The sequence below is a fragment of the Cygnus atratus genome, chromosome 8, assembly GCF_013377495.2.
Source record: "Cygnus atratus isolate AKBS03 ecotype Queensland, Australia chromosome 8, CAtr_DNAZoo_HiC_assembly, whole genome shotgun sequence".
Lineage (NCBI taxonomy): Eukaryota > Metazoa > Chordata > Aves > Anseriformes > Anatidae > Cygnus > Cygnus atratus.
In genome coordinates, this window is record NC_066369.1 from 9071387 (window position 1) to 9096404 (window position 25018).

Sequence of the window (25018 nt, forward strand, 5' to 3'; positions counted from 1 at the left end):
GCTCTGCTGGGGCTGCTGCCATATGCTGCGACATGATGGGATGCGCAGATGTCCAGACTCTCTGCAACTCTGCCACACACCAGAGAGACCACAGCATGGAGCTGTGCAGGCTGTAGCTCCCTCTCATCTAAACCAACCAAACCCCAAACCAGTACCAGTGGGTTGACAAAGAACACAGGGAAGCTGCCCAGAGCAGTGCATCCTCCTGGCGTTAACCACCCACAAATGACCTTTCTGTGTCCCCACCTTTGTTCTTTTGGGCTTTGCCATCTTAGCCGTTCAGCTGGAGGTATGAAGACATCCCTTTCTTACAGCACGAGGAGCCACCCCTTCAAACTATCACCTTATACAGTCACCTCTTGTCTACAGACACGAGGGATTTGGGGGCTAAAACCATGACTAAGTCACTGTAATGTGGGACTGACAAGTCAGCCTCGGAGTGGCAGAACAAGGAGAGCAGCATTGCATTCCTGGCCTCTGGCAGCAGCAGACACGTCCACCTTACCTTTCTTGTTCTTCTCTTTTGTCACGACAGTCATGGACATGGTCGGAGTGGTGGCAATCTCACCGCTGGCAGGTAACCTGCTGACCTGGAGGGACCGGAAAGTGCATTTCAGTGTGTTTTTGGTAGTGGAGGGGTCCTTCTTCTCCGGGTCTCTCTTTCTGTCCACGGGTGGAGCTGCAATCCAGTAATCCACCTGCAGGCCCATCAGCTCAGCACCGAGGCTCTGGCTAGAAAATAGGAGAAGATGATCATTTCTGTGCGGCAGGCAGCAAAGTTCTCCCCGTCTGTGTTTTTTCAGTGGCTGCTGCTCTTGAGCAGACGGTCAGAGGACAAGCACCTGTCTCTCTGGGAAATCAGGCAGCACCGTTCCTCGGTGCGACCCAGGAATCACAAAGGCACAAGAAGTCATCACGGAGTGGTGCAGGCTGGGTCACGTTACGGGGTGCCAGAAGCCTGGCAGCGCAGCACTGCAATGAGCTGACAGGAACTGTCCTGCACAGCCACGGAGGTGAACAGAGGGAAGGGGATCAGACAAACCGCTTCCCAACACCATGCCGAGTTCAGTGGCCCAGCTGGCAAATGCAGCCCCTGAGGTGGCCCAGCTCACCTCCAGCCTTTGAGTGGGCAAGAGGCTGCAGGCACCGACTCGCTGCTGCCTCCTGATGGGTGAATGACTCTGGCTCAGTTGCAACATGGCCAAAATCATGGATCCCTGAGCACTAGGCACTCAGTTCCCAGCTCCCCTAACCGCTTCCATCTCCTCTGCCCATCAGCAGCTGCCTTCCCTCCTGTCCAAACGGCCCACCAGGTCACACAGGAGCCCCAGTCTCCCCAGGTCCCTGCACAAGAGCTGGCGCAGGAAAAGCGGCTCCACAGCCCTGCTGCAGGCTGGGGAATTCCTGTGCTAGGAAAACGCTCGACAAGTCCTGTGATGTTTGCTAAACAACGGCAGATTTCAGGACACGATGTGCTATCGAAGACTCCCGCGCACTGTGTGGTAACAGACATGTGTCACCAAAACACACTGCCAGCCTTTCTTGAGCCAGAAAAGGGAAGATGAGCAACCTGGGAAATTCCGCCGCCCTCCCTGCCTGCCCCTTGCCTCTGCATCAGGGGTTACCGATCAGTGGACCTGCAGCTGACCTACAGCCTGTACTTCTTCCTACACAATGACACGGTGTTGAATAATACGCAAGTACTTGACAAAATCTTATCTACCAGTCTGCTGGCTAATTACATTTAACTGTGTGCCCTGCCTGAGAAATGGCAATTGTTAACAAAAATTATGAATCTGTGCTCTTGAATAAAATAAGCATCCGTCTACATCCCCTGTGTAATAAGAAACTCGCATGTAAAACAAGGACGGACCATTGTTACAGTCCTCTCTGCAAATCATTTCCTTTTCTTTGTCATTTACTCATCTGAAGCCAGACAGCAGAGCAGAGTTTATCTTGGATCACCAAAACCAGGGTTTGATTTCGCAGGACAACTTCCAAACTGCGATTTATTTTTTTTTAATAAAAAGAAGTTGCAGCTTCTTTGGGTCTTAAGGCTCTACATTTCTCATTTCAGTTGTAAAGACAAAGCATTTTTGTGCTCACTTTGCCTGCACAGGACATCCTGCTCCATCCCTGGTTAAACACATGGGTTAAATCTTTCAGTCTGGGTCACCCTCCACCCCCCTGTGCTGTCACATACAGATCAGTGGAGACAGAATAATGCTGAACCTAAACTTCCTCATTTCTTGATGATTTTACCACAGAGCATTAGGCTAAAAAGTACCCGATTCCCAAAGGCGAGCTGTCAGCTTCAGACGTGCCAACTCCACGCCTCACAGCTCTTACAGCCTAATGCGTTCCCAAACCACTTCCCCATTTGAGAAGCCCGTGTGGAACTCACACGAGCAGTTAGCTCTGCTCTTCAGAGCCTGCACAGCCCCAGCAGTGCCAACCAGCTGCTGCTGGGACCCGCCTGGGCAGCAGGAGGGCTCCAAGGGGCTCAACAGCAGGGACTTGGGGGAAGCAGGCTTCAGCCTGCCCCAGGAGGCTGCTAACACCTTCCAGTCGCTGGGCACCTGCTAATCTGGGACTTCCGCATTTCCAGTTCCTCTTGTTAAAGGAAACTTCAACTTCTGATATCTAAAACAGGCTTGAAAGTGCCCCGTGGGGCTCTCTGGGGTGGTGGGTAAGTAGGAAATGCTGTTTAGGGAGAGCATGTGAGCCCAGTCACTGAAGGCAGAGCATTCTTTTGGATTACGGATAGCAGAGGGGATATCCCCTAGTGTCAATTGATGGATCTGCTTCTCCATGAATTTGCCTGCCCTCTCTTGGACCTGCTGATCCTGCTGCCACAGAAGTAGCAGAGAAAAGTGTGGTCCCAATCCACCTTCCCTGCTGTCGGTATCCCCTTCCTTTCTCCCTTTTAACTGACCTCTTACTAGTCTCAACTGTGTCCCCCCAGGCCTTGTACCACAGGTTTGGTGAACCACAGCTCAGTATTCAGCAAACCCAGCACCACTGTGATTTTGCAAAACTTGAGTTTCTTAACTCTCTGTCTCTTCCTCACCAAATCTGGGGAATCCGAGCTCTTCTAGTACCCCCTCATAAGATGTTGCTCAGTCCCCTTGGTCACGTCACCTGCGCTCCCCTGAACCTGCAACTTCACCGCGTGCTTCTACAGGTGGATACCAGAACCACACACAAGCTGTAAGACAGCTAAGGCAACATCTTGTTTGGCAACAAAGCGAGAGGCCTGCTCAGGGCAATTCTTTACCAGTAATCTTCTCCTGGTTTCCTCCCTCTACCTGCAAAAATTTCAGCTACGCCAGAGCTTCGTGTTGCCTACAGGTGCTGTCTCCTTGCTATTCAGATATGCTCTCAGACAGGTGCATGGATGGAAACTGCAGCTCCATTATGCCACTGACAACTGTCAGCTCACTACCCCACAGAGAAAAAGCCTGCTCTTTCCACAGAGCAACTCTGACCTTATAGTCCCTTACAACATTTTATAACAATTGTGAGGGATTAGGCTAGCTACAGAACAGGCACCTGGGTGACATCCACATCCTGTGTATTAGGTATTTTCTTTGTCTACGTCTCTCCCCAACAGAATCCAGTCTCAAAGGGAAAATACCAGAAGATGGAGAACACAAACCTTCCCAAACAGGTTGCCACATTGGCTCATCACAATCAGGGTTTCTATCAGAAACTTCTAGATCGAATGTGTCAGCCCTTGAGAAACACAGCCTTCATGTCAGCTGCAAGATCCCCTCTGCCCTCCCCAGCTCTCCCAGGGTCAGCAAGGACACAGTGACCCCAGAGGCAGGAGAGGCAAACAGGAAAGGTGACAACTTAAGTTTGCAGAGGATGAAGAAGGCAGAGCTACGAGTTTTCCTTCCGGAGAGTTTTTCTCTTTCCTGTGTATGTCATAGCACAGACAAACGGGAGCGTAATGAGACAAAACGTGCTTTACCTTGAGGACGAGAAGCTGCCTGTGACAGACGGTGAGGAAGGTGGCGTGGGGGAGGCTTCCTTCACAGCAGGAGACACAGAAGGTGGGGTAGAAGAAAGGACGCTGGAGCTTGAGGGAGCTGCGTCATCAGAGTCACCTTGCAGAGAAGAAGCCACAGTTTGTCTGGGTTTGTCTCAGGGCCCAGCACATGCACGCTAGGATAATAACTCAGTCTCTTTGCCCACACACTGCACAGATCTCTGCGTTGGCTTTGTTCAGGCTCGATCCAGAGATCAGCTAGCTCATCGGTTGTGACTGCCCCCATACCTACACCATGGGGCTTTCTGAATTGGGGTAAGAAGCAGAGACACTCACACTCCTCTGGGCTCCCCATTTGGCATCTTCTCACCTAGGATTTGCTCAAAGTTCCCTGCTGATGTTTGATTAGGAAAAAAAAGATTCCTGACTAACAGTGCACATAAAGGAGGAAAACCCAAGTTCACACCAATAAAATGTCACTGCTCCATGTCCACGTGTGTAAGCACGTGTAAACAAGTTTCACACTCCCACATTAAAACACCAGGGCCTACACTTGTTGTCAGACTGGCAAACTGGCTGCCTACCCTGGAGTTCCCAGTGTTGGGCACGTATTTGATGTTGAATTTATTAGGTGACTGAGCTGCCTCTCCAATTTGGAGCAGGAACCTCACATAACCATAGCGGTGAATCCACCCCAGTGACAAGACACGTAACAAAAACGGGGGTTTGCTCATATCTGTGTGGAATTTCCCTGGACAAGGGAATTTCAGCTGGCCTGAAGCTCCTCATACTGTACCAAGGAAAAAGGCTTCTTAGGGTGAGGACAGCCACTTGGAGTTAAATGCAACAGAACTGAGAGCTAATAAAAGCAGTTTCACCTTACAAAACCTCGAGACACGAACAACAAATAAGCTCATTCAGCCTGTGAAATCAGCCTCCCACAGTCTGTATGACACAAGAAAGCACACACAAGATGCTTGTTACCTGACGTTGCAGAGGATTGTTCCACTATTCCAACCTTCACCACCTAGAAAGGGGGGACAAAACAGCACAGCTCTATGAAACAGGGTCCCATCAACTTCAGGAGCCCTCACCTCCCAAACTAAGCCCATCCCTACAACCCCCTTGGCTCTGTCCCTGCAGAGTAGTGTAAAAGCATTGCTAGGAAGTGGAGTCTTGTAAGGGCCAGGCGGGTCCCAGCTGTGTCCAGCCAAGCTGAACCAGCTCACAACCTTTCCCTGAATTATCCAAAAACCAGCACAGACTCCATGGAGCTGCTACAGACTTGCAGAGCTCTGACTAGCCCAAGGTCAGCCCCAGGCTGTGTCAGCTATAGGGTCTGCCCGTGACACCTGTGGGAATAGGGCAGAGAGGAGAAAGGAATGTAACTATCTCTTCAGCATCGCTGCAATGCACCTGCTAATATTGCTTCCACCACACAAGTGCAGCCACTTCCAGGGCTCACTGTAGCTTGGGTTTGTTAGGAAACCACAGAAGTGACAAAGTACAGTTTCTAGCCAGAGTTTTCAAATCTCCAAACAAGAGAAGAGTCCAGCAAAGAATATAAAGCTCCTTGCAAGGCCAGTGGGGCACAGACCAACTGTACATGAGATACACCATCACATGTACAGCTCAGAACAACCCCAATCACACCGTAAAATGGATACAAACGTGTCCTGATATGAACAACCACCAGTCAGTACAGTCAGGACAAGAATAAATGCCACACTTAGAAAACTAACAGTAACTTGTGGAACAGAGCATGCTACAAACAAGCTCCCAAGAACACACTAGGCCTAGAGAGATAAAACAACCCTTGGAGATATAAAGCAGGGCCCTTCTGTTGGCACGATCTGCTAGGGTGCATGGGCATCATTACTCCACGCACTGCAGCAGAAAGACCCTTCTTAAGGCCCTTACACCTGTATGCAGGACTAAGTCTGCACTATAAAAATGCTGACAAGTGTGGAAGAGCTGCAAAGTGACCTCACGTCAATAAAACTTGTTTTAGAGTGAGAAATTATACTGCTTGGCCTATTTAGCTTGAAAACAGAAGATGGTTAAGTTCAGGAAGATCATGTCTAGAGCACATCTCCAGGGAGCAGATTACAGGACCAAAAAGGATCCAGTCATTAGAAGCAAGCAAGTCTGCAGTTCTTGGAGGGGCAGGGGTGTGCTGTACACTCAGCACCAGATGTCAGAGAGCTGTCAGGTAGACTCTGTTAGCTCCAGGCTTTGAAAAGCCATCTCGAACCACAGCAGTACATGTGCAGTGGCTCCCCGAGTGGATGCTGGCTCGGGAAAAGGAGTTAGGGATCTTAGCAGGGGCTGCAGCTCGGTTTGGTCAGTCTCTGTTCAAAGGGGAGCAAATCAGGAGTCCAGCAACCACTCATGCTGTATGCGTTAAATGTCAAGAGGATGTTTCACAGACCGAGTAGCTGGGAACAAGAGGAGAGGAGGCAGAAGAGTTAGAGGAAGAACAAGCAATACAGAAAATTGCCTACAACCACCTTGATCTGCAAGCCAGAAAGGAAATCTCTTTTGGCCTTTTCCCTCCTGCTGGCTGACTGATGATGCTCGAGTTCAGACACAAGAGGAAGACGAGGTTCAACACCTTCCCCTCCCTTCATTCAGGGAGGGGCTTGAGTCTGCTGCAGCTCCAACAAAGCCTCCATCCAGCCAACCTCCTCTCCCTTCGGGAAGGATGTGCATCCTGTTAACTCTCCTGGCACCTGGCTGACGATGCAGCCTCACCACCAGCCTTTGTGCCCGGCTGGTCCCTCGCGAGGCCAGGCTCTCACCTCTTCAGAGCCCAGCTGAGCAGCACAGCGCTGCCCTGCTTGATTCCGGATCAAACTGCATGACCCAGCTGCAGGACAGAAGTTTTTGCAGCCTAGAAACCAACAGAGGCCAAGCAGCATCAGGAGACCCAAAACCACAGATCGCTGGCTCCCTCCCCTCCTTGGCCAACAGCTCCAAGCAGGCTGCAGCTGAAGGACAGAACAGTGCTCATGGTCAGCTCTGTACTTGGTGAGAAGCCTGTAATCGGCCTTTAAGAGTCCCTTCAGACATGTCTCATGGGGAATTACTGTGTCAGGAATATGTCAGAGGCAGGAATAAGCAGCATTTAATTTGACCCTCTCTGCCAGCCAACGTAGGAAGCCAGCCCATGTCTCCAAGGCAAAATTTTGGGAGGTTGGCAGCATTACACACACAACAGACCTGTTGACTCTTCCCCTTCCAGACAATCAAATCCAGTCTGGGTAAAGTGTTGTACTGTAAGGATAATGATTGTTCAAAGAGGAGGTGGACAAACGCTCCCATTGCACATGGCACTGAACTACATCGGCCCCAAAGAAAAGCTTTGCAGAGCTTAAACAGCTCCAGCAAGATGAATCCAGGAGCTTTCAAGCACTTCTGGGCTTTTCCTGTTACTGGGAAGGTGAAACGGCTGTTTCATAACAGCAGTTCTTCACCAGCAATCACAGAACACGTACAATATCACAGCAAAACTCATCAGCAGGGAGCAAATCAGGAAGATGTGCCTCTGCTTTAGCAGAAGACATCTTTCCTTCAACAAACAAAGGTGTATTGTCATCACAGGAGCACCGCAGAGAGATTTGCGCTGAGATGAGACACCAGAGTGAAAGCAGGGTCAGCCTGAGTGCAAGAGTGGATAAACTCTCTAAACTCCTTGGGATCTCAGATGAGCTCTGATGCAGGGATACAAATGGAAACACACGAGGCGGCCTAACACAGAGAAGGCAAAACAAGACAACCAGCATGCAAGAGAGAGAAGCTACAGGAGAGCAGCACAAGCTGTGAAGAGGACATCCAGTAGCTGAAGAGCAGTCAAGGGATACCCTTTGGGCCACAGGTCAGTGACTTGATACCTAAAACTTAAGGAATTGAAGAACACAATCAAATAAGGGGAGGGAATCTAGAAAAGGCAGAGTACATAGTGCACAAACCAACAGAAGCAAACACACCCCTGCCTAGATACTCTGCACTTGGCCACACAAGCTGGGAGCATAAAGACAGGAGGAAAACCAGGGAGCACTATCTCAATATATATTACTTATATACGTACTGTCTCTATACATATTCGCTTGTTAAAATATCTTAAATAGCTACTGCCTCAGCCAAACCTAGCAGTGGTATATGTGACCTCCCTAGGGGGATGTACCCTTCGTTTCCCAGGAGTAGATGGGATGTCAAGAGGACTGGAGACCATTCATGACAAACACACAGGACTGACATCGGAATACAAATCTGGCCAAACTGATACATGGGGCAACGTTCAGCACAGAGACCCTAGGATCAGGTTTTCAGGAACACAGCCCATTCCTCTGCACATGGCCAGCAGTGACTCCCACTAACTAGGTGCTTTGGCCTGCAGCAGAGACAGGCTGCGGGTCAGAGCACTTCAGCATCATGCTTTCTTCTCTGTAGTGAATTAACAAAGCAATAACCAGGCTATGGTGGTTGCTTCAGTGCTGGCCTGCATGCAGCCCAGAGAGCTGCTTGGGAGGTGGAAGACACCCAGCAGTTTTTTGAGGGATCTTAGAGGTTTGCTTACACGAGGCAGTTGCATCCTACCTTTCACCATGCTAATGGTAACACTGCCTCAGGACACTCCTGAGGCTCCTGCTGTGCCCCACAAACCAGGTAATAAGTTGGTTTCAACACCTGTGGCTTGAGACAGTAACTAAGACACACTCACCCCAACAAAGGGAATGAACTTCTGTGAAGATTCTTCGTCGGGGCTAAAGGCAAAGAGAAAAGAGTTGTTAATAGCTCACCTCCACAGGCACGATACTCACTTTATACGTTGCATTCAAGCATGCAGCGGGGACGGACAGTATGCAAGCGCCAGTCCAACGTCTTCTCTCAAGGCCCCCTGCCAGCACGGGTGGGGAAGAGCACACAGCTTGCGGCACGCCTCTCAAGGGGAAGGCCCCTCAAGGGAAACATCTCCCTCGCGCTCGACAGAGAAACATGCTTTAACGGCACAGCAGTCATCGCAGACATACGGCCTCCTGCCGCGAGGAGACGGGCCTGTGCCACGACACCACGGGGAGCGGGGCGTTACTTACTAGTCCCTGCAGCGCTGCGCACGCCCGGCCGTCACGCGTGCCACCTTGGGAGTCATACCTTGCACATCCCGGCATCGCTAAAGCAGTTAGCCTGCCACGGGGTTACAAGCCGTGACACGTGGTTACTGGTGCAGCACTAGCACGTACATACACACACACACACACACGGATGCACGTTCCCTGCCACCGGGAGCTTGCAGCCACTGAGACAGGCACCAGGGCATACCGGGTGGGTCGGGACACAGCTGGAGAACAGCACACGGCTAAACCAGACCAAACAGCACGCACACGTCGGCTCAGAGCCGCCTGAAGACAACACCACGCACGTTCTGCAAGCCCCTCCTGCTCTGCTCCTGCCTGGGATTTGGAAGCCAGAGGGTGATGACAACGGGCCAGCCACGAAGGCCACAACCAAACCTAGCAGGAGCCGGGAGAATCAACAAAGACAGGAGGGGAGGATCCGAGTGAGGAGGAAGGCAGGCACGTGGGGGCAGGACAGGGCTGCAGGAGCACACCCACGTCTTCAGAAGAACCCACGTTCAGCACTGGAAGTGGCCACACGGGTAAGATACACAACGTTTCTCAGGGCCAAGCACAGGGAGCAGGTAGGAAGCAGCCAACCACGGAGCTTTCTCACGTCTCTCCTTTTGTGCACCCCTCAGAGCACCGCAACACACAGGGCAAGCTCCAGCACTGCCTTCACCCAGAGCGCTGCTGGGCACAGCACATATTTCAGTAAAACGGGTATTTCTGCACCCTTTTCAGCACAGATCAGAAACGCACCAAATGCACAAAGGTTGCCAACCACCGTGCAGCTACCAGGGGCTGCACAGTTTCCTCTAGGTCCTACAGAAAGAATGGCACATAACTGCAGGAAACGTGACTCAGCCAGGGTTCCCTCACGGTCAAAAGCAGAGGTGCTTTTGCTTCCTGCCTTGCCTCCACTCTGCCCTGAGATCTGGAGCCAAGCTGGGGGCTTTGCTTCCTTTCTGCCTTCAACCCCAGGCATTGTATCTTCACTCCTTCCCCCAAAGCATAGCAAACACGGCAGAGCCCACAGCTCTGGGTTGGAAGCCAGAACAGTCACGTCTTTCCAACCACAGCTGCAGGTCCCCTGGCAAACAGATCTCCTATGGACATGAGATTTCCAGCTCCTCTTCTCCAAAGGGCAAGGAGAACTGCACACAGCTGTTCGGAGAAGCACGAACAGCAGCTCAGCTTTCTTCTTTCTTCAGCTCCATGGGCTGCGAAGCAGGGAGAAGCAAGTCAAAGAAGCAAGACCAAGGGAGGGAAGCACCATCACGGCCTCGTCACCTCACAGCTGCTGGGTGGCTTTGCTCTGAGCTCTTGAAAAGCAAATCTTGCCCAATTCCAGCAGGTAACTTGTCCCTGCTCCCCTGGGAGCTCAGACTCTCACCAAAGAGAGCCAAGGGGCAGCTCTGAAATCAATACTTTGCTTCAGCCACCACTTATCGCAGCTCACAGTGATGCACAGGTTGTCCCTGAAGCAATCCATCTGGATTTCAGCTGGGCTAGGCTAGTCCTGTCACACATCTTCTTGGGATCTCTGATCTCACATGCATGCCTCTGAAAACACAGCTTATCAGAACAGCTGCTCTTCATGTAGACTGAAGGACAGATGAGATGGCTGTGCTTGTTCTTCACTTTATCTTTTATGCTCTTTCCTATTTCTTATCCTTTGGGATCCCCAAACATTCATCCAGAATCCTCTCACCTAGGCCAAAGCCTTCCACCACAGCCCCTTATAATTTATAGCCAAACCCTACCCCTTTGTCTGTGATTTTTCAACAGCATCATTGATACTTCATCTCTATTTCTGAGGAATAAAAAAAAAAAAACACAAAAAAAACCCTAGACCCGTGCAGAGAGGCTAGAAAGAAACTACTCTTTATTTGGAATGGGTTTTGTCTAATTACTGTTTTTGATTGGGCAAAATCCATCCACCTGCAATCAATCCTTCAAAGGTGAACTGTCCAGAAACAGACTCACATACTCCCTCCCCACCAGAAGAAATAATTCAGATCAAACAAAAACACGTAGGCAGATTTAGATGCTTTAAGACTCTTAGAAATGACAAGCCAGAGCACCAGGAGTCACCCACCTGACAAAGGGAAGGAATAATCTCTCTCACTTCTGGGACAACGTACAAAATAAGCCACAAAGCACACAAAGGTTACAGTAAGAGAAACTGAATAATCACTTCCACCACTTATGCCAGCTATTAGCCTTTTCATAAGATTTCATTCCAATTTAAGCAACCCAGAGCAGATTCTTATGCAGCCAAACACTTGTGGTTTCCTAGCAGGAGGGTCTCAGGTACTTTATTCCAAGCGAGTCCTCCAGGGGAACAACAGGCAAGAAGGGACTTTACCACAGGAGGACTAGCAGCCCTCCGTGCAAGTTCAGGCCAGGCACCACCACCAGCCCTCCAAGGTTTGTCTCTGGTACGAAGCATCCTTCCCACGGAGGAGCTGCTGCTCTCTGCTGGCTAATGCTGTCCCTGTCCCACCAAGTCTCCAGTGGTCACGAGGCAAAGGGACTCCGAGTCTCCATGACACGTTGTGCGGGTCACCTCTCTGCTTCCCTGTGAAGCTCTCAGCCAGCATCCCTCCTGTTCCCACAGCAGGCTGGCCATACTCATCAGGACGTCCAGGGTATTTCTTCAGCCATGACTCCTTCCTCTTTCACACTGCTCCGCCAGGCGAGGGGCACACGTAAATGCCTGTTACGTTTCCTTTGGCTTCATGAGGTTCACACAGCAAGAAGGCAGGTGATGTGGGCACTGCTGAGCCAGAGGAGGGACCGGGTCCGTCTTCACAAGCTGCGTTCACATTCAGCAGCTGCTGCAAGGTGTGTTTTAGCAGCAGCACTCAGAGAAAGGACCTGGACTCCTTGCCCTGCAGGTAGAAACCAGCATTACCCCTGCTTCCTATTGCCCAGGAACCTGGCTCACCTTCCAACCCACGGCATTTTCTTGTGGTTCAAGAATTGGTCTAAGTTCTCCTTACAACGTCAGGTTTTAATAAACATGTAACGAGGTAGGAACTAACCCAGCCCTCGCCCTGACAAGCGAGCAGCGCTTTCTTTTCCAACAGCCAAGCTGCTCCCAGGTTCATACAAGGGCTATCCAGAAGCCACATGGCATGAGCTGTGCTGGATGCCGACTTACAGTGGGTGACAGCAGCCCAGGTACACAGAACTGATCAGCAATCCAGCTACACTGGGAGCAAGCACCTTCTGACAGCGTCAGATCTCAAATACTGCTCAGCTTCATTCAAGAAAGCCAAGCAGAGAGGCATCAGCACCCCCAGTGAGAGGCACGCCTCTGGCAGCACAGCCTCAGCTCCCCAGGTGCTGCCTTGACAATTCAGTAACCACCAGCTCTCCCAGTGCTCAGGGACAAGGTCGGTCACCCAGTGCAATGCAGACAAGTCGACATGACAAGCATTTCCTTCCTGAACACCTTCCTCTCTCCCAGCCCCCTCAGTTTCAGGTAAGGCCAGCAGATGCTGCAAAAGAACGGGACAAAGCTCTCGCACCATATGCAGCCCATCACAGGCAGTACATGCGCCAACCTCTCGGCATGACAAACAGAACAAGGGGACGGGAAGGACAGCAGAGGTCAGTCAGAATAGGGACAGCTAGCGATAAAGTTATGAAGCGGCTCATCACATACAGCTATGTCCTAAAGGCTGGCTAGCTGGCTTCGCTCTCTCTGGACCTTGGGCTTGTTTAACAGAGCAAATGCTAGGATCCTGGGAGATTTGTCTTGCAATCAAGTTAGGTAGGTAGTGCTGCTATTTCGATGTGGACCATTGCCTTGGAGAAGCCATTCCCCTCTGGCCTTGAAGGAGAAGGAGTTGCAGTAACTTTGTGAACAGAGGTCTAAACAAGCAATGTCCAATAACCACACGGTTAGAGGCAGGGGGCCCTGCAGAACAAGGAGGTCTCAGGGGCAGCTGAGAGTACAGCTCCCCCTGCTAGCAAATATCCTGTCTCTCTTAGCCTCAGAGAAGTCCTATATGCCTCTGAGAGCCTGCCAATAAGAGACTAGTCCTCAACTTTTCGATTCTGGGGAGAAGATTCACCGGTCTGCACTCAGACACTGCACAGCTGAACCCCAACTGGCACAACCCCAAACCCAGGGGTCCGAGGCATGCCCTGAGCCACCAAGTGCCCCCTAGAGCACTCCAGGTCCAATGGATGGGGAATGAAAAGCCTTTGCTAGTCCTAATCCTTCTGGAGCTACACTGCACCCTCTGATGGCTGCGACCAAGCAGCAAGGATTAACCAGCAAGTAGGAAAGATAAAAACCTACCTTCTCAGTGTTCTACTGCTCAAAGCTATTTCCTTAATAACCCCTTCACTCCACTCAGTGTATGCCCTGGCAACCCGTCTTTGTGACCCAAAGGCAGAGCAGTTATTTTAATGGTGCATTCTGCCAGCAAATGCCATAGTTTCAAAGCAGCGAGCAGAATTTAACCTGAAGCACAAACTGAGCATCCCAGACCTGCACGAACTGTTAAACAAGGCACAAAAGACCAGCTCATGGGTGGAAAAGAGACAGGAGATGGGAGAGGGAACCTAAAAGGAACTGATACCTTAGAGTAAAATCAAAATGAAAGCTCTTTTTCCTTTTCAGAAAGCAACCAAAGAAAAAGATAAATATGTTATTATACTTACAACAAAGTGATGAATTCATTTAGATAATGGAAACACAATTTCTGTGTTCTTTTTCCACAATACTGCCAATGACAGACAGCTGTATTTCCAAAGAAAGCCACGTGAAGAGAGAACTGTCCATCCCTCCCTAGGACAGCTTGTTCTTCTAGCTCACTCTGCAGCTTACCCATGTGGTACTTAGCTACATGTGGAAGCTGTTTCAAAGTGGCCACAGATACTAAAAGACTGTAGGCTACACCACAAGTCTGACTCAGTCTCAGTAATCTCTTCCAAGCAATCTTCTGCAAAGTTTGAACTTGCGGCATAATCTGAACCATCTCAACAGTGTCAAACATCTCACTGCAAGGTCCAAAAGGTCTAAAATCCAAGTAGGATGAGACCAGCTTGGAAAAGAGGTCATGCACACAGCTGAGAGGGGTGTGTGTGTTGCTGAAGTAGATTTCAGGTGTTTTTTTCAACAAAGTATGCCAATTGATCTTTCTAGATACTCAAAGTGATTAACTGTGCATTAATGACAAAAATGAACCTGTAACTGAATGGAGAAAGCAGTGGAGATTCGTGCAGAACCCAGCAACTGAAAGGACCAGAGAAAAATCAGCCATAAGAAGGGGTTAACACTGCACTAGGGGTGGCTGACCTTTGTATTTGTAACTATGGTAAGTCCTCACACCAAAAAGAACAACAAAAAAAGACTGAAGCTAAGAGCTTTGAGCTCCCTGTGGCTCTCCAAACTTCACTTTTATCAGGTTAACATTACAGAAATTCACAAACATGCAAAGAGAATGCGTTATCTTTAATGGACCAGTCAATCTAGAATATTTTCATTAGGAGAGCATAATGAATGGGCTAAACTTCACTGAATCATTTCTGCAAAGTAATGTAGAACAGACAGAGGATTGGAAAAGCAATTCCAACCAGCAATAAATATTTCCAAGAAGAGGGAAAAAAGTGACTCTGCCCCCTCCTTGAATCCTTCCCAGTTCTTAAGCAAATGAGGCACCAGTGATGGCTGTTAACAGACGAGCTGTTAATAGACCAGCTGTATCTAAAAGATCAGAGACAGCATGGGATGGGTAATTATTAATGGTTAAAACCATCCATGCCACACAGAAAATTGCCAGTCCTGAACAGAGAAACATCACATGCGGGTGTTAATCCTGCTCGCAAAAGTCATTGGGATCTGTGTGATTTAGAGTTTGTTATTCTCCCCAGTGCCTCAGAAACAATATATCCCTCTCCCTTCTAGTGTTAAATTACTCTTCTTCACAGACAATGGCTGTATGAGGCTCTACGTACTTCTGAATCTTGTTTTCAGACCCCAATTCCTTCCTCTGACAGACTGTTTATCCCTTAAGAGCAGCTGAAATAAAACCTGGTGAATGTCAGCTCTCCCAAGTAGGAGCCCTGGTAGCCTGCAACTGCCAATTAACAAGGACTTTGTCTCCCCTGTGTGAAGGTCTGCTATTTACACTCCAAAAAGAAAGGGTTTCAGTTCTCTTGATACTAGTGCAAAAAGGCCAAATCTCATAGAAGATACTTTGGGGAGGGCATGCCACAGTCCACAAGCTTACTTCCCCAAACCTTGCAGGTCTCCAAAGAAACCACGGTGCTTAATGAACCACACTGCTGCAGATTCACTATTATCTAAGTGTAACACACTAAGGCTCCCATGGTGTTTGCAGTTTGGAGTGACTTTAAAGCTGCTGGCACACAAGACGAGAAAAACACTTCACTTCAACATGATGACCATTCTGGAAAGTGTTATGTTAGTAACATACCTTTTCTGCTTGTACGTCAGCATTGCTTCAGCAATGGGCAACTGGTGCGCACAGTTTGCCCCTGCTATATACTGCGTTATTCTGGAGACGACATCAGGTGCTTCTGGAACTGCAACAGAAGAGAGAAAAATCAACAAAGTGACTTCTGAGACCATCACCAGCACTGCCCTCCATTTGTTCAGCCGAGCAGCTGATGGTGCTCAGCCAAGCAGTTGATGGTACCCAGCCAGCTTCATCAGAACTGCACCTTCCAAAGGAAGCTGACTGTAAAGGTGTCTAAGCAAAAGCAAACAACCTCCAGGAGTACAAAAGTAAAAACAATAGGAAGGCACACTAGATACACAGGCCTCTGGCACAGCACTATTTATTCAAGTATTATGGTGAAACTTGTTAAAATACTTTTATTTGAAAATGTGCACCTGCTTAGACTTTTCTCCATCCAGACTGTATATCTGCTGAAGAAAGTGCCTAGTTACCTCTCCCAGGGCTTTGGGTAGTTACTGTGCTCACGCCAGCGTTTGCGTTACCTGATTTCCTACTGAACTCATGGCCTTGCTGAGCCCATTGCAAAGACTGAGAGGCACGCAAGGATGGAAGAGCACAAAGATCATTTGTGTAGCAGCAAGCGTGCCCAAGGTCCGTGAGAGTGCATTTGATTCCAGCTGACAGGAAGGCATTTCCTAAATGCCTTCCATTTCCTTTTGTTTCAGGAAAAGAATCTCGACTGTGAAATCAAGGGAACGCAAGTTACCTTCACCGGGCACACTTCCATAACTTAATGAGCATTTTCACCCAGAGTTTCTTACAATTTCTTCACCAGGGAAGAGTGAAAAGCTATCATTGTTTGCCAGATTGTCTTATGCCATCACAGGGTTTCCATGCGGTTCTATATCTATATATATATATTCTATATATATATATCCTATATTCATCTCTATATATGAATATGGAGAATCTACAAGGTCTGGGTGGCACGAAAATGATGATGCATTTTCCTCATAGCATGCAGGCAAGTAAACAAGGGCTGCAGCAAACAATCTACAAAGAACAGACAAGGCTCTTGAGCTGGATCTCTACAGTTAATGAAGTATCCCTAAAAGGTAGATACAAGAGTCAAATCTGTACGGACATTTGCCTCCATTTTTAAGGAATTAGAAGAAAACTGTTCTGTACATCTCTTCTTCCATGAGCTCATAATCAAGGAAAAATGTTTGGGTGTCACACGAGGAGATCTCTAGTTCAGCCCCCTGCTCCAAGCAGGGCTAACTTTACCTCCAGAACAGGCTGCCCAGGGCCTTGTCCTAAGTTCCCCTCTGCCGGAAAATGCTCTGAACAATCCCTTGCAAAGATGCTCTCTTTCCTCCTCTCACAGCTAGAGGACTTCCATGAGCATCTGTTCCCTAAGGAGCCTCAGGCACCCTCTACAATTCCAACAGGAGGGCCACACTGCAACCCTTCCACCCTTGCAAGTGTTCCAAAGGCCCTGATGCATTTTCCTCCTAGTGAAATTCCCACAGGGGATATGCCATCATGAGAGGATCACTCCTCATTCACGTGTCAACCCTTCACATAGCCCTAAATGAAGGATGAAAACCCTCCATTCTCCTGTTTCTCTCCATTCTCAAAGGAACGGATGGAAAAACTGTAAGCATTAATGTTTTAAGCAAATCAGTACTTTAACAAACAGTAAGGCTTTATCCTGGCCTAGAACAGATTCAGATCAGAACAGGAACTTGTTGATCTGACCTAGGGCAGCTCTCACATGTTACAAACACTGGTGAAGAACAAAATTCTTTTTTAATGAGAAAGATCCTGCCAGCGGATTTCAGAAATGCCAAGGTCATTCTCCCGTGCAACTAACAGAAGTTAATCTTCCCAAAGTTTACAGTTTTCGGAATCTTTTGGGCTGGACGGTTTCTGAGGGGCCACAGAAAGCAATGTACTGAACGTGGTGGTTTGTGAGACCTCCTCACCAAAGAACAAAGCTGCAAGCTAGGTAAAAACAGAGTGACTCAGAGGCAGCTAGTGTCCTGGAGCCAACAGCTGTTTGCAAACCACCAAGCGGAGGACATACAAAGGTCAGCATCTGAAAAGGGAATGTGGTGGAGTTAGGAAAAAAGAGAAACAAAAACATTTGTCTGCTTCCTCTTATATTTACTTGACCTTTACTAAAATTACTTATTCAAGCCTTTTATCCCACACAGGCCAGACACAGACTCACGGTCTTACCAGTGGTCTGTGCTTCAAGTTTGTTGAACAGATCTCTCCAGGCTAGATCTTGGAAGAAGTTGTTGTATCTATAATCTACAGACCCCAGATACTTGGCCACTGGATGAGATCCTAAGAAAGAAAGGAAAACATGACAGTTGTTCCTCCCAGCACTGAACGCAGGTATGATTTTTTTTTTTGTCTGCAAGGAATTAAAATCCAAAATCAAACTATACTAGACATCCCAGAAATAAGTTTCTTCAACTATAACAACAAAATTTAGTCCAGCTTATCTCTGCAAAAGCATGCAAATAGACTTCCCAGCAGAGAAACTGCTTCAGTACCACTTTCAGTGACACCTTCCCTTCTCCCCTCTCCCTCCCGCCAAATTAAACTTTAAAAAGCAAAGGAAAACAGGACTGCGAAACTGCTGAGGAAACAAATGATTTGGAAGACACGGAGGCCCTGTGGTTCTCCGTCTCGGTCACTCAGTTTTGCAAGTGGCTGGCCCCGCAGCCCTTCCTGCCCGCAGGCTGCATGTGGGCACCGTGGCCATAGGAGACAGATCCTTCCTCCAAACACCATTTGCACACCATTGCTCTTTTGCAATAGAGGAGAGGAAATCACCTGCAACCAGGGAAAACCACCCAGGGAGCCTCGTTTAATAGGAGGAGAAGTAAAATGGCCATAAATGCCATATATAAGCTGTAATTAAAGACAGAAGTCAGAGCCCAAGGATTACAAGTCCCCAGTGAATGTTGGCACATGCATCAGGTCCCTGCTTGCCCTAGCTAAGCCTCATGCTCCTTTAAGAGCATGGAAAAAGACCTAATTTCACCAAGTTTGTGTCCTGCCTCCAGCTTGCAGCCCTGGATGGAGACCTGCCTTCACACCTGCACCGAGCAGGAGAAGGAAAGCATTGAAGTGACCGCCTCTGCCCTGGGAGAGTTCAAAACATTTGCCACTTTCATTTTAGGTGACGTGTCCCCAACTCAGACAACCTGCTCTTACAACTACTTCTCCAGTCTACCAACAGAGGAGTGGAGGTGTGCCAGGACCGCACTGCCCAGCCACCACGTTTCAGTCTTTGCTCCTTCCGTGCTCAGCATGGGCCTTGTACATTCACACTTTGTACAGGCCTCAGAGCTTCTCCTCATCAGCCTATTTTTATCCTTCTTTCATGCTGAATTCTCACATCAAGCCTCACTTCCAGAGACCACAACAGCTGCGTCACTGGCTGGTAATTGCTAACCTGACAGCTCCAGCCCAAAACACCCCTGACTGCTTAAATATGCTCACCATCCACACCTAAAGCTCACTGTGGAAAAACCCACTGCTTCTCACCCTCCAAACCAGTGCTAATTTTCAGACTTCCACAACACGTTTAAGCAGAAGGTCTCTGAGTTCCCCTCAGAGTCATTAAAAACCGAGGCCTAAGCTCTTCCCTGGAGCCTGCCGATAATGGCTACTTTGAGAGTTGTAATTTCTTTTCCTGTGGAGTTTTTAGCAGTGCACGTGGAGCAGCTCAGCATCACACGCTGGAGAAGTGACAGCTTCCCCACATGTTGGAAAAACATATCACATATGCATGGCAGATGCAGCTGGAAACGAGTACTAAACAAAAGATCCCAAGTTCTATCCCTGGGAGCTAAATGAAACGTTTTTAAAAAACTACGGCCAAAATAATCCCAACTTTTTTTTTTTCCTTCTCTTACTTGCGTCTTTTCAACCGTCTCTTCACTTGTTTGGCATTAAAGGAGTCTTTCAGACACAGAACTGGAAGCATGAAGCAGGACTGAATCTCCCAGTACAGACATTTACAGACAAGAAGCGTTTCTCAGTGTCAACAAACCACTGCAGGTTGGCTCTTCTGTCCCTGCAGCATGCAGTTGAAGGTAAAACCACCTTAGAAAAGACTCCACCACTCCTACTTTGAAGGTGCTGCTAACAGCAGAAATCTTTTCCTTTAAGACTTTTATGGCATGGTCACCATCTTGTCTTTGGTGCTTTTTCAATTGTCAGGAAAGAGACGTTGCTCCTCAATCACTTTAATGAAGTGCCAGAAAGCTGGCCAGAAATAAGCACTTGGTCCAATCAGGAAATACTGCAGACTTCTATGGGAAAGGCCCTGACAGAAGAGAAGTTTCTATATTTAAAGCACATTCAAGAAACATTCACAGTTCCATTATCAATTTAAAGTGCTTTATTCTTTTTTAAATTACCAAAGTTTTAAGGTTAAAAAAATAAACACAACAAATCCCCAAAACACTAGCTAAATCTTGTGTATTACTTTCAAAAAGATGGTATTTTCAGACCATTAAAGACTGAAGGACAGAAAACTCTCTTTTGAAGGCTAAGAGACAGGCAGCACTCGAGGACCAAAATCCTCAGCCACACAGACTCTCTCTCATTCAAAGCAAATTGAAGCCTGCAGAAATCTTTCTTTCTTGTGTTTCTATCCCCTAAAAGGTTCTGTCTCCTATTTCTGCCAACCACTTTGGAAACTAAATGCCTTCCTTACAGAAGGATCCAGGGCTCCCGTCTTTTTCACTTGACTTCTGCAAATCTCACCACCCTATCAACAGCCTTATATCCACTGCTCAGGGTGCTGGGCAGCAGCTTCTGACTCCTACAGCAAATGCCATCAGCTGGTCCCAAGCCTAGAAGACTGGAAAAATCACTTTTCAAGGTTACTGCTGCCTGTGTCACTTAAGTGCCCTGTTCACACTCACTGAAGCCAAGCCTCGGACTAGAGCAACTTCTGGCATCACACACTTATGGCACCAACATTGCCCAGATGCCCCTGCCCACAAGCACCAATGACTGCCTGGCTGCCCAGGCCTCTCTGCTCCAGCATTCCTCACATTTTTGACGGTGACGAGACCCCTGATGTTGTTATCAGCGCACACCACTTCCCTGGACACAAGAGATCCAAGCTGGGTTACTTCCCAGCCAGGCAGGCTTGCTGAGCTGTTAGAAGGGCAGAGATAAGGTGCTGGAAAACTGAGGAAAGAACCCGAGGAGAAGAGCACGTGAAGGAAAGGTCAAAAGATACATGTAATTTGAATAATTTAAACTCTCAGCAGTTTCAGAGCCTTTTAACATTTTTCATCTCTACCCCCCTACATAATAAACATTTTCTGTGTCAGCCTCAGAAAGGCCTGAACAGTTATTGCTTTGGGAAACACAGCGCCCAATGAATTAAAGATTTCAGCCAGGGCAAGAGCTTCTAGAACATTATTCTGTGCATTCACTGTACCATGATAATAAGGTATATATGAGCCTGCCCCTATGGGAGAAAGGACTCAACGCCTTACATTAGGCAAAAGGTTTACAAGCAGACTTTGACATCAAGAATAAAGATGAAATTCACTCACACAAGAGCAGTGCAAGCATTAAGCAACACTATGAGATTTGCCTCATTTAATAACCATATACCTGGCCAAAGCTTTCATGAGGGCTACTGCTAAGGGAACACATCACATTTAACCCATTCATCTTTCTATGAAGAAAAATTGTTCCTTATTTACCTAGAGGGATGATCAAAAATCTCATGTAGCCGAGCCAGTCTGGGGTTTTGTGAGACAGCTGCTCTACAAAGAGCCTCAATACAGCACTGAGGTAATTCTGGGCTCCGGCCACTGCAATTTTAATGGGGTTTGGAGGCTGAGAATTGCAGTTACAGCTAGACAGAAAAAGAGGGAACATGTTCATAATTGTGCTTCCAACCAACTATTTCAGAACAAGTCAAAAAAATGGGTTAATAACAACCAAGGCAGAAGAGAGCTCGTTCAACACACAAGGCAATATCGCAATGATTATCAGCAGCTTAAAACATTGTTAATAGAATGCAACATTGTTCAGTACTTTCTTAATTGGTCTTCTTGCTTTTTTTTCACAAATTTTGATAGTTTATAAAGGGTTGTACTCAACAATCTATGTTCGGATGTACCTATTGCAACTAACAGCTGTGTTGGAACATACCTATAGCCCTCAATACATAGCTGGGAAATGCCTCAAGGAATTGAGGACCTTATCTGGGAATTAATTTAAGGGAAGAAAAAAAAAAAGAAAAATTGTTTTAAAACCTATTATCTTCACACGTTTTACTGGTTATTAGATCTGACACAGGAGGCAGCCTCTGAAGTACAATCTCTTAAAATCAGTGCTGTCAATGAAGAGAGACTTGTGCCCTCACACACGTGGCAGAACAGCAACAACTTTGCAGGGCTGGCAAGTACTGAAGAACCACACAACTCGGACTTCAGGAGACTAAACTGGGGAGAAGTATTCCCCCACTGTTGGATGGAAAACTCCCCGAGCACTGGGGCACAGGAGCTGAGAGGCTTTTAGAGCTGAGGACTGCCAGCCCTCCTTTCTGTGGGAGGCTCACCAACCGAAACAAGCAAAGCGGTCACTTACTATCGCTGTATCCTGGAGACAATAGTACTGAAAGCTGCCTGAATATCAGCTGAGGAGCACGTGCAGACCACTGGCAAGGTATGCTTTTGTAAGACGTCTGATAGGTACTGAGGAGAGAACAGAACACGTTAAAGTCCTTTTTGCTACAGTTTGCCACATGAAAATCTCATCTCCCCCCAGCCTCCTATGTATTGTCACAGCAAAGTGTGGGCACTCTCCCCATGTCCAATGTGTAGGCGATGCAGCTGTTTCCCAGACACCTTTTCCTTGCGCATCAGCCAAAGAAAAGCTTTTCCTCTACAAAGATGGAACCACTGCTTGACAAACACAAACACTACATCCAAAACATGGCATTTCTGGCAATGATGACTCTAGACCAGCAGTTCTCATGGCCGCAGGGAGCAGGGCAGCAGCAGAAGGCTGTTTGCCTAGCAGACAGCCCTGGGTAAGAGAAGATGCTCTCTACTTACCTGCCTGCAGAACTGCACATGCAGTGCTCTCTGATTTAAAAGCACTTGACAAACACAATATTCTAATATTTTGCCTACCCTCGAATACCAAAACAATGACAAAAAATAGTGCTACCAACACACATTCCTTGTGTTGGACCTCTCCCCCTCCATGCAGCTCAAAGGGAAAAAAGTTAACATACACCTGAAGTACATACGGATAAAACATTGACAAATGTCTGCAGTTATCTCATGCTTTCAAATTCTGCACCACTAATCCGCACACCCTAGCCAATGCCATCATCATCTCATCTGATGCTGTATACACTGCTAGAAGAAATCTGCACAGCTTTCTCCCCATCTCTAGATGGCATTTCTCCCTCTTCTGTGTTTAGAGTGACTTGGAATCAGTAACTCAACTGGTATTTTTGATTTCTCAGACACTGAGACCCCAGTTCTACTAGAAGCAGAGAGCAAGATCAGCCAACCTAACTCCACAAACCTGGCACAAGTTCTACAGCCCACAGTCAACCATTACTCATTAATGTGCCTCTTCTCTATATATTTTATTGCTGTCTCTGACTGAGGTTCAGAAAGGAGCAAAATTTCTCCTGACCCCCCACCCAAACCCATAGCAAATGGCCCCACATTGCCAGTACAAGAGAGCAGTGCTCAGAGTTCTCCTTATCACAAGTATCACACACTAAGAAAATGCGTTAACACGTCCGCAGACAAGAATCACAGAAATACGTGCAAGGCAATAGTGATGAGCTGAAGTATTTTCTCCTGTGGACATCACCAGTGCCCAGCAATATCAGTCCAAACCACAGATGTGTCCTCTCTGCTTGCTTTATCCCTACCTACCATAGAGGAGAAGCAAGCTCTAGAGTGCAAGGTTCTAGCCATACCTGTTGTGCTGCTAACCAGAAGAAATGGCCTTTCAGAGAACAGAGGAAATCTTTGGGAAAGGATTGAGCTGACAAAGCTTTACAAAATCCATAGCACCTCTTGGTGAAACTCTCTATCTGTAGGCAATGAACCTTCAATATGCTGCCACCCCCATGAACCACCACCACTGCTCTTCAATCAAGCAGCAGAACCTACTTGGCTAGTGGTAAAGGTCAATTCCCAAGGAAGAACAGCGCTTCAGATAATGTCTCCTGCATTTACCTGGCCTTGCCAATCAGAAGTATTGACAAGAATAATGTTTTCTGGCAGCTGGTCGTCAGAAACCAGGATGTGATTTAGTTGGTCATACACCGTTTTCCTGGGGATCTGGAAATGAAGACACAGAGAACAGAGCAACAGAAGATATCAGCTTTAATCCTCACACCAGCAGCTCCAGCTCCTGCAGTTTGAGAGAGGTGGCTCTGCATGGGCTGGCCAGTTCTTGGTCACTCCATCAGCGACACATGCTAGTGGACACACAGATTGCTGGCAGTGACATTGGTCAGCTTCTTTAGCACTGCAATATTCCGCAGGCTCCTTTATCAGCCACCTAGGTTTTGTCAGCCATCACTCCTTCCATAGTGCATTTTTCTTAAGTCACTTTATACCAACTAACAGTAGCTCAAAGAATTCTGGGTTTACAGAAACCAGCAACTATCTCTGTCAAGGAGGGAACTAACTGAGTCCTGCAGTTAACAAGAGCATGGCACAGAGACATTTTGCATAAATCAGTCCCCTTTTGCAACTTCCCTTATTTCAAATGAGTAATTTCCCTTATTTCAAAGAAGTAATTCCTCAAGACATCCCTATTTGTTCCTCATCACAACAGTCTGTTCCAGTGTTTTCAATTTATGGCTGGCAACAAGCTGACAAAGCCCAGCAGACAGCATGGAAGGTACAATTATCAGCCAAGAAGCAAATTTCCTCCTTCCTGGAGCTGCGAGGTCCTGTTCCTTTCCAGCAGGGACAGCACTTGGGCCAGAAGGAAAGGGACCACAGGAGACAGATGGAGAACACAAAAGCCATGACTGACTGGAGACAGAGAAATATTTTTCACACCTGTAAGTGGTGCCGGGTGTCTGGAGATCGTTCATTATCCAGACTGTTCGCTCTCTCGTTCTGTGGCCTCACTGGCTGCCTCTCCTTCAGAGACGTGCTTCTTCCCCGGCGTCCCGTCTGCTTCCCTTCAGACCTGCTAGAGAGGTGCTTTCATTCTAGACCTGGCTCATATCTGAGCAAAATTAATCCCCAAACTCCTAGATCAACTCCATCTGGCAACCTCAGCAATGCGACCCTAGGCACTGGAGATTCACACACGTAAATCTGAGCTAGCCTGAGACCTGTTAATTCTGCTTCTGACAGTTCAGAAGCTATAAAGCACATGGTTCAGCTATACAGAATGTTGTCATCGTGTTCTCA

General features: G+C 47.8%; 1 protein-coding gene across 10 annotated transcripts in view; it reads right to left on the bottom strand.

The window, feature by feature from the left end:
* PACS2 (phosphofurin acidic cluster sorting protein 2) overlaps window positions 1-25018 on the bottom strand; it is a 76413-nt gene that overhangs the window by 7143 nt on the left and 44252 nt on the right. For 6 of the 10 annotated variants that reach the window (XM_035537191.2, XM_035537189.2, XM_035537188.2 and 3 more), the window contains 10 exons: window positions 24659-24794; window positions 23822-23926; window positions 22203-22309; window positions 21311-21465; window positions 17802-17912; window positions 15573-15681; window positions 8718-8760; window positions 4979-5021; window positions 3977-4112; window positions 506-732 (listed from right to left, as the gene is read on the bottom strand). In XM_035537191.2, coding sequence (XP_035393084.2) covers window positions 506-732; window positions 3977-4112; window positions 4979-5021; window positions 8718-8760; window positions 15573-15681; window positions 17802-17912; window positions 21311-21465; window positions 22203-22309; window positions 23822-23926; window positions 24659-24794 — 1172 coding nt within the window. The remainder of the gene's footprint in view (window positions 1-505; window positions 733-3976; window positions 4113-4978; window positions 5022-8717; window positions 8761-15572; window positions 15682-17801; window positions 17913-21310; window positions 21466-22202; window positions 22310-23821; window positions 23927-24658; window positions 24795-25018) is intronic. The other 4 variants (XM_035537193.2, XM_035537190.2, XM_050712153.1 and 1 more) reach the window with 1 other exon arrangement.